The sequence below is a fragment of the Rhea americana genome, unplaced genomic scaffold (assembly GCF_003343005.1).
Source record: "Rhea americana isolate MKP2758 unplaced genomic scaffold, rheAme1 scaffold_598, whole genome shotgun sequence".
Lineage (NCBI taxonomy): Eukaryota > Metazoa > Chordata > Aves > Rheiformes > Rheidae > Rhea > Rhea americana.
The window spans coordinates 61,436-71,159 of record NW_028186754.1 but is presented as its reverse complement, the minus strand read 5'-3'; the positions used below and the strand labels follow the sequence as shown (position 1 = coordinate 71,159).

The window sequence follows — 9,724 nt, the reverse complement described above, 5'->3', positions numbered from 1 at the left end:
CGGCGGAGACCCGCGCTCCGGAGCGCGCTGCCGGGCGTCCCGGCTAGCTCCTTTCGGTGTGATTCTGTTGGTGCTGCTCCGCTGACCCGGAGCCGGCGTGCGCCGTTCGTAACGCGGCTGCAGTTGGCACCGATGGTCTGTAGCGATCCGAATGAAAGAGCAGCTCAACTTCGCAGTGCGCGCGTAGCGATCGTGTGATGCCGGCCTTCAGGGCAAAATCGAGCCCTTAAGGCTCCCATTAACTTCAGCAGGTAGTGCGCCTTCTCCTTCTCCGTTGAAAACTTAAACTTTTCTAAAACTATCTTTTGACTTGAATGACCAAAGACGGTAAGTTTTCTGATTTTTTTAAACTCTCAGAAGCGTTGAGCTTACTAAAGTAAGGAAAATGTGTGAACAGCACTCGCTTTAAAAAAAAATGCATGACTAGCGAGTGAACTTTTTCCCCCCTTTTCACCAGTAAGTCATTTATTTCTCTGCAGCTGTCCTGAAACTATGAATTTTGGGCTTCTTTCACTTAATGTGACTTMAAGTGAGAAGAACATCATAAAGTTGACTTTGTTTAAAGTCTGTAATACATCTTGAAACAACAGCATTGCTACATTTGGCTTAGAATTGTCTAGCTTTGTAGTCGGACGGTATTAAAAATACTGCTTTTCTCAGCATATATAAATAAAAATATTAATTATGTGAAGTTCTTATTCRGGTCTATATACAACAATGACTTTTCTCAACCCAAGGCATGGTTATGAGAGAGCTTGTTCAGCAGATGACTTTTGCAGTGTCCTCAAATGCTGTAGTCTCTAGCAATATAAGAATTGTTAGGATACTTTCTAGTAAAGAAAGCTAAACTTCCAGTAGGCTGCAAACTAAGGAGTGAACAGGAAAGCATGTGAAGAGATYGAATGAGTGGTGAAAAGTGGAAACTCCTTGAATTGCACCAAGTAGAAAATAATCAGGCTTGAGACTTAGCTTGTATGTACTGGATATAAGAAACTCTGCTTTTGTGGCCTTCTTTAAGYGGAGGAACCAGGCTGTCTGCCCCATGTAGCTGCAGCTTTTAGAGTTCAGGGTAGCCCACTGTAGAGCCACAGTGATTATCCAGTGTGATTTCTCATGGGCAGAGTTAAGCTTGCAGGATTCCAATTGGAGTGAAACTGCTGTTGTGTAGTTTGTAAAATCAATTCTAGAAGAATTCTTAGCTGCATGATAAAGCAAGGTCTTCGTTTGCAGGATGTAGTGCATCTTAATAAAAATGCTACTGATTAGTGGTGGTGGTAATGCTTGCCACATGTTGCTATTTTCACCTTGGAATTTACCCAGGCTAAGCGTGCATACTTAACAGACATACTACTGTYATCTTGTCTTCTGAAAATGATGACTAGAAATGATAGTTTAAGACTGATGCAGAGTAGCCATATCTGTTCAGGAAGCTGCCAAAATGTGCATGTGGCAGCAAGCATTGGTTTGAAAAAAGGAATCTTTGCAGAATGTGAAATGCAGGTGACCTGCATGGTGAGACTAGTGCAAGGCTGGAAAAAGCTGCTCTTAAGGCTCTTGGAGATGTAGTTTGTTACTACATGGGGTATAACATTTAAATTAGGTTCTGTTTCATGCAAATCTAAATCTCATTAGAAGCTGAGGATGAGGCATAACTCAAGCACGTGCTCAAGTTGATACTGCTGGCATAAGGCTGAGGTAATGTTAAATTAATATATTCTGGTCTCCTGGGATTACTTCRGTTGAGAGAGGAGGAGATGTTAAACGCTCCATACAGCAAATAACTACGCTTAGAAGTCCTGACAGTGCTTCTCAGAGCCTGTAAGAAAATAGATCATGGTTTAGTGTGRGTGTAGGGTAACCATACTCCTTAAGTGCTCAGAGCACGTGCGTGTTTTACCATTGGCTTTTGTGTGTCTTTTTTGTCTCCTAGGAGCCTCAAAATGTAGGCATGCAGTACAAATTAGATGAGACAGTGTAAAAGTCGCATCTGTTTTTTTGCCAGTAGTTCTAATGTATCCTGTGTTGTTCGAATGATGAAATCCTGGCTACCAGCATCTCATGAGATGGCCAAAAGGAAGGTTTTTGTTCCTTCTTTGAGAAGTATTAGATGGAAGATTAAAAAACATAGAAGCAACTAGTTTCTGCAAGACATTTGCATGGTTTTAATGTGATGCAGAAGGCCTGTTTAAGGTAGGAAGTAATAAATATTTAGGGAGGCAGCATATGTTTAGTGATATAAACTTGAATTGTGATTCTGGTACGTTTTCTTTTGTCTGTCACTAATTTCTGTAACATAGATGCACACAAGTTTCCTTCAGCTCTGGGACAGTTCATTAAGATTTTTGGAAGTGCTATAAATGATGCTTCCTCAAAAGGCCTGATGTTGGCAAAAGATACTGAGGTCATGGCCAAACCAGAGCTACATGACTGAGGAATGCATACAACTCCCTGGGAAGGCTGGAGATATCTCCATTGACATTGAAAATGTTTGCTAAGTGTTAATACTATTCAGTAAAAGCCCCTACATCATCATTAGCAGGGACACTGACATTTCTGTTCTGATAACACTGCACTTGAGTGGTGACTGATGTACCAAGTTCCCAGCAGTTGTGATTTTTGTCCTCTAGCAGTGTGAGAAATGGCTGCTGTACGGTATCCAAATGCAGCAGTTTAGGATTAGAGTACTTGGAGTGAGATGAGAAGACCAGTGAAACAGAGTAGGCTTTTACTCATCCTCTTCCCCCCACCTCTCCCCAAGAGCCTTTCATTTCCCTACTAGAAAAGGAGGATTCTGCACACTAAGGAATTAAAAGTATGATMGTGATAACAGAACATTAATTTTATTTCTTAACTTTACCTAAGTACCTGTCTGCCATGTTTCTTAAAATTGCTACTAGTAAGGGAAGAGTTAGATTTTTTTTTTCCACCCAGTGGGACAGTGTCTCTTTTGAACGTAAAGGCTGCATCCAGAAACTGAGTGGTTTTGATGCTCTCAAAAGTTAAATGTGCTATTATTGACCTCTGCTCAGAGGTTTGCTGCAATTGTAGAAAGACCTCGGACCAGGCAGTAGCACTAGTCTCCTATGAAATACAGGGAACCATGAAGATGAAACAGTCTATATCCCTTTAGAAGTGGTGCAGRAATTGCCACTTGAGAGGATTTCTTTTGTGATAGCATAATATAATAGGTTAGAGGACTTCAGAGTCTCCTTTTCTTGTTGAAGGCCTTTTCTTTCTGGCATTTGTTCTGCCCATGTGCCTTTGACAGTTAAATTGCAGTAGCTGTGTCTTTTCTATATAGATAGATACAGATATGTCTCAGGATGAGTAGCAGGCTTTAAACTCAAATGTCTACAAGAATAGTATGTGGAGTGCAACTAACATAACTTTTAATTACTGCTAGCACTGGAGGAGGCAGGCTTGGCCACTTCTCACTGCACTGTCCTTTTCTTGAGCTCTCAGAAGAGCTTGTGTAGCTGAATTGCAAAGCATTTGTAGCACTGATGGAGGTTACAACTAACTGTTCTGGGTTTCATCCAGGTCCAAGCTACTTTCTGATGCAGCTCATTCTGCACATRCATGGATGTTTAAGCTAGGAGCAGAATATAATAAAGCAGCAGGGCAAGGGGAAGTGGGATTTCAGTGTGGAGTGGTCCTGACTTCAGAGACTTCTTGGGTGCAGTGCTCATTGACTTGAATAGCTTTAAGTCATTATGCAGGCAAGTTTGTCAAGAATTGAATCTGTTGATGAGCAAGTGATTAAGAATCTTTTCTGAAAGTTCAGGAGTGATCACTTTGATAAATATTTCAAAAAGCTRATGTTAATTCCCTTTTAATCAGGTTACTGCACTCTAATGTTTAGAGTCAAATACTGAGTCCAAACATCCACTCCTTGGAGCATGAAGTGGAAGCTACTCTGYGTACAAATATAGACACTAGTTTTTCTGTGTCCTCTTGTGCTTTGACTACTTGTAATCTGTGTATTTGTAGTAAATACCAAGGAGAGYGATCATGCAGTTTAGAGCATTAAAATTTCAATCCTAACTCATGAATAGGCCTTTTAGATATTTCTTAAAACAGTATTAACTATTGCATTCCATCTTTGATTTTACCTTGCACCTCTGGGGGGTGAAAAGCACTTATGGTGGTTGTAGCAACAGCAGTTTATGCTAGGTAGCTGTTTACTTTCTTCTGGAATGTAGGAGTTCAGTTATGGGCTTGACTTAAGTTGCCAAGAGAATAAATTGAAAGTAGTGGAAAGGATGCAGCTGAGACTTGTGGAACTGTCCTAGCTTTAACCATCAGATCAGGCTGTATTTGAGTATTGCTGGTAGGTGCCAGGTGACATCTGAAAGTTGGCCAAGAGTCTTGCATCATTTTGTGTTACTCTGGACGAACTGTTGCTTGTTCTGATATTTGGTACCCTTCAGAGTACAGGTGAAACTTTCAGCTGTCCACAAACATCTTGGTAGTTAAAGCCAGTGTAGATACAAAGTTGTAGCAAGAATTCAGAGCAATGTTGTGTGTGTGTTTCCTCTTCCCCTCCTCCCCCCAAATTTAAGTAGCTGTACCAGCTTCAACTGGGAACTTCTTAATAGCAAAATGTTGAACTGAATGTCTGTTTCTTAGTGGCATCTATGCTGAAAAAAGTGGGCTTTTTTGATGGTTATACTTTGGAGTTTTAGGTCTTTGGATGACTAAGTTCAAAATAGGTGATTATGTCTGCTATTACCCTTCTTTAATCTCTGGTAGCTGGTCATGATTAGTTTCTCATAATTTTAATTTGCCCTAATGCTTTTAATTCAGTTTCATAATTTTTGACAGCTTCTTCAAGGAACACTAACACAAACTTGCAATCTCTCTATTCTTCGTCTCTTTGAGCTGTAAGCACTTTTWAAAAGATTGTTAAGCTTGCATTAAAGCTTTTAAGAACAGGAAAGAATCTTTGTATGAACTTGTCTAAATGCAGTGAAGATCAAGCTGTTCACATCGCTTTCCTAACATTTCTTCTGAAAAACTTGATGTTTACTGCCAGCACAGAACAGTGAGATTTTGGTGATCAGTGTCTTTAAATTCTCTTGGTATTGATGAGAGAGATGGGTCTTAATTTGAATTTCTCTTAAATGGTCTGTTTGCAGGCAGCCTGCTTCTGCGAAGTGGTACGACCGAAGGGACTATGTCTTTATTGAATTTTGCGTTGAAGACAGTAAAGATGTTAATGTAAATTTTGAAAAATCCAAACTTACATTCAGGTAAGTAACTTTGATATCCCTGTGCCATGAACTTTACAAATACCAACAAGCTGCAGTGAAACTAATTAGGTGCAGTTTCTTAAAGTAGCAAGTTCTCTTACTGAAGAGTACTTATAGTATGTTTCCAACTAAACATAAGTATAACCTTTTTTCTTTTAACAGTTGTCTTGGAGGAAGTGATAACTTTAAACATTTAAATGAAATTGACCTTTTTAATAATATTGATCCAAATGTAAGTATCCTTTGAAGTTTTTTCATTTCTTGTGTACTCAATGCCAGTTTGTACTGGATCGAAAATACTCTACTCTGATAGTCAACACTATTCAAATCTCTCCAGGCAAGCTGTTTATACTGCAGAGAAAAGAATCCTCTATAGTTGTTGCTACTTGAAGGGTAGCATCTTTAAGGTTTCCAGTTTTGATCAATACTGCCTGTTCTTGTTACCTCATTGTCCTCACAAACACATACGCAGTAAGGAGTCTTAGAAAAACATCCTGAGCAGAATCAGTATCCCTTTACTTGCTTCAGATTTTGCTAATTTGTTGTGCAGAATTGTTCCAATTATACAGGTGATTTGGGGATTGGTAGAGATCTGTTATGATGGGAATTATTCTCACAAGTTCTAGATCATTGTACAGCCTTCCAAAGATGGTTTTTATGGATATAAGTGAGTTTCTCAGGCATGCTCTTGGGGGGTCAAAGGAACATGTGCATATAGTACTGGAGGAATAGCTTAAAGCATGCATGTTTATTTTTGAGGATGAGGAATAAGTGATGTATTGGATTCATTTACCTTAAGCTGAGCAGTTCCTGATGTTCACGATTGTCTGTTACACCAACAGATATTTGCTCTTTTCTCTTTCAGGAGTCAAAGCATAAAAGAACAGACAGATCTATCTTGTGTTGTTTACGAAAAGGAGAATCTGGTCAGGCATGGCCAAGGTTAACAAAAGAGAGGGCAAAGGTGGGTTTGGGTCCCCCCTACGGCCAGTGTAATAGTGCTTGCTGCCTCCCTGCTTTTTAACATTTGTCATACTTAAATTATGTAGTAGTTAATGGGTAACTTGCCTTGCTTTGGATCAAAATGACAGTTTTCAGTAACTCTCCCACTTTGTAGTATCTGCTTATTCTGTGCCTGTCACTTAAATTAAAAATCTGTGTTCTTGCACAGCTCAACTGGCTCAGTGTGGATTTCAACAACTGGAAAGACTGGGAAGATGATTCAGATGAAGACATGTCCAATTTTGATCGCTTTTCTGAGGTATAGACTTGGAGGTTTGGGTTTCCTTTTGATCTGCATCTCGGCAAACAGTGACTAGCAGCTCTAGGAGGAGGTTTTATTTTTTTTTTCCTTCCCTCCCTTCTTTGTGAAACTTTACAAACAAATGCCCATAGGATGGGAAGTACCACCTCTGCTTTAGAACAGACCCCAATTGCTCCAACTCATGCTGTATGGGACATTGGCCCTGTAGCAAGATCAACAGTTTGTACTGGTGATCAAATGTGAAGTGAATGCGTATTCCATTGTAGAAAGCAGAGCTACTCAAGGCACTAGCCTTTGCTTTGCTAAGATGTTGATAGTCTTTTTTTGCCTGCTTACTTTGTAATCTCTGCATATGTATACCAAGGTTTGCAGAAACTACTGCTGGTTATAACGAAGTTGTCAACTCTTAAGATTTTAGCATTTCATTAGTTCATGTAGAATGTAGAGATACCTTCAATAGCTTCCTCTGTAACATGGCTATTATCTCTCTGGGATAGATGATGAACAACATGGGTGGAGATGAAGATGTAGACTTGCCAGAAGTAGATGGGGCAGATGATGTAAGTACTTCTGCATAGCCCATATGTATAGGGTGGGCTAATGTTCTGCGGATTCATTGCTACTTGCTGAAGTCAAATGTGTGTTCCCACTTCAGCATTGCTAAAAGCTTAAAATAGCGCTGAACCTTCTATCTGGACAAATGATGTAATCTTGCAAAAGTCATTGTTATCCCCTACAGCAGTGATGCTGAGGGCAGCTGAATTAATGCTTGCATGATATTCCACATAGACAGGTTGGTGTTGTATACCTTTCTGCAGTGATTCTTTCTTATTACTGATCTGTAGATTTCTACTAGTAAGGCCTAACTAMAGCATGTCCTGAAGAACTTACAGCTCCTCAAAATGTTATCTCTGATGGAAATAGGAACTTGTTTGTTTGGGTTAGTGGTAGAAGACCAAAAGCACTTTCAAGCCCAGTCTGATCCAGTCACTATTTCTTCTTCTTTCCAGGACTCACCGGACAGTGATGATGAGAGTAAGTTGATATTTTTTGTTTAGTTCTACACACTTGCGCAGAAGTCTGAGCACTTGTTAAATGAAAGCCTTGAGGAGAGCCAGCAGGTGTACTGTCTTGTCAGTCTGACTAGATTCCAGTGGAGTGCTTTGTGTGAGCTAATGCAATATAATCTAGTGAAAGCCTTTTTATGCAAGCTTAGAATACCACTTTTGACCTTCCCAGGCTGCTGTAGACCTGATTAGCCTCTGGCTTTAACAGCAGCAGTCACTTACATGGGCCAGTGTTGAATACATTAATGCTCTTATTTGAAAACTACTTGTGTTTTGAACTGTGACTGTATGAAGACCTTTATTACCAAAAAATAGTTCTATGCTCCAGAGTGCTAACAGTGGCAAGGCTGAAGACTTCAGACTGTCCTATTCACTACTTGGTCAAGGACTGTATCTTCTGGCTTGTGTTGCTTATAATAGGGTGATTGGTAGCTGACAGCAAAAAATCAGCTAACGTTGTTGTTTTTCCTCCCTAGAAATGCCAGATCTGGAGTAAGGAAAACTGTCGTCTTCAGGGTTTGGGGAAAGAACTTCATCACAACATTTCATAATTGAGATAAGAATTCCTGAGTTGATAGCCCTAAAGGGAGATACTGCATCCTTTAACCCATTTTCAGTCCATTTTAAATGGCTTCACTGATGGTTGGTGTGTACCATTGTACGGGGCAGTCTTAAGCCACAAGAGGCAATAACGTTATGCATGAACCGTTTCCAGACTTCCAAAAACCAATTGAGGTGTAGGCAATCGATACAGAACAGTTGCAATAAAAAGTTTACAGAGCCTCCTTGCCTCGTAGCAGATGTAATTACGATGGGAGAATTCTGAATTTACATGAAGTGGTAAATTAGTGTTTTCCCCTCTGTGTGGCCTGCAGGTAAATCTGAAATTTTTAAGTTTATACCTCAGACAAGACTGGCTGAAACAATGTTATTTTAATTGGCTTACAAAATTTAACAGGTAACATGTGATACCTCTGCAGTGTCTTCAGGTGTGTTCCACTAATGTTTTAATAAAAAGGAAACAAAATTCACTTCTCTACATATTTAATCACTAGTTAGTGTTCCAGATGTATCCTAGCTAAAAACTAGTGAACCCCTAACTTAAATGGGTGAAGCCTGTACATCTGGTATTGTTTGACCCTAAAGCTTTACATCTCTTAGTCTGGGGGTGAGAGTGGCTGTACATTGTTGCTTGTCAATCTGTACATTTAGACCAAATTGTATTTGCACTGTTGGTATGGAAATGAGTGACAAAATGTTATACACTATTGGAATTTTTTGTTAGTTTATTTGACCAGCTTATAACAAGGCTGAAAAACCTCAATTTGTGTTCAGAGCAGTGGGGATTTTTTTAAATGTCTACATTCTTTCTAATAAACTGTTGAAGACTCCATGGCTGTCCTTTTAACTGTCTGATTGTAAGTTCATGTATTCTTATTTGCTGGAATGGATTTCTTTTTAATTTGGAATACAAGTGTGGGATTACTTCAGTGGTTTGAAGGAGGCAAGTTGTAATGTTCCCAGCAAACCTTCAAGAGTGGATCTGTAATTTAAAATTGTAGGTACACTTTGACAACAGTTTGGAAAAAGTGTTGTGATTTGACTCCAATAAAACAATGTTTTGTCCTCCTCTACATCTTTGGGCTTCTGCATTCGGGCACTTGCTCAAGGGCTGCTGGAGCTGGTGAAGGTTAGGTGTTGGACTTGCTCTCCTCCCCTCTCCTGGAGGCAGGATGGGAGGGTGGGGAAGGCGCGGGGTCGGCCTGAGCCGGCCCCAAACCCGGGCAGGGGCTGCCCTGGTTCCCCCTGCGGCCACGTGGCCGCGGTCGCCGCGCCCGCTCCAAGGACAAGGCCGCCACGTGCGCGCCGCTTCCGGCAGGCCGGGGCCCGCCCCCCACAGCCCAGCCAATCCCGCCTCACGGCTGCGGCACGCCCATCTGCGCCGCGCCCCATCCGTCGTGCGCGCTTTTTGATGGATAGGCTTGCCGCCCAACTGCAAGAGGCGGGGGCGGGGCGCTGCGGTGGCGCCAGCCAAGCACCGCGCGAGCGCGGCCAGCCCGCCACCCAATGGGCTGGGGGAGCCGCGCGTCACGTGCGCGGAGGCCCCACCCCGCGAGGGGCTGTGCGCGGCGGGCGGGGCG

At 41.4% G+C, this 9,724-nt stretch overlaps 1 protein-coding gene across 1 annotated transcript; it reads left to right on the top strand.

Moving 5' to 3' along the window:
- Nucleotides 1-2,638: 2,638 nt before the first annotated feature.
- PTGES3 (prostaglandin E synthase 3) lies at nucleotides 2,639-9,217 on the top strand. The gene is made up of 8 exons (XM_085319558.1): nucleotides 2,639-2,652; nucleotides 5,139-5,252; nucleotides 5,415-5,484; nucleotides 6,118-6,216; nucleotides 6,424-6,513; nucleotides 7,014-7,076; nucleotides 7,527-7,551; nucleotides 8,060-9,217. The coding sequence occupies exons 1-8, from the start codon at nucleotides 2,639-2,641 to the stop codon at nucleotides 8,077-8,079; spliced, it is 495 nt and encodes a 164-aa protein (XP_085175684.1). The 3' UTR covers nucleotides 8,080-9,217.
- The last annotated feature ends 507 nt before the right edge of the window (nucleotides 9,218-9,724 follow it).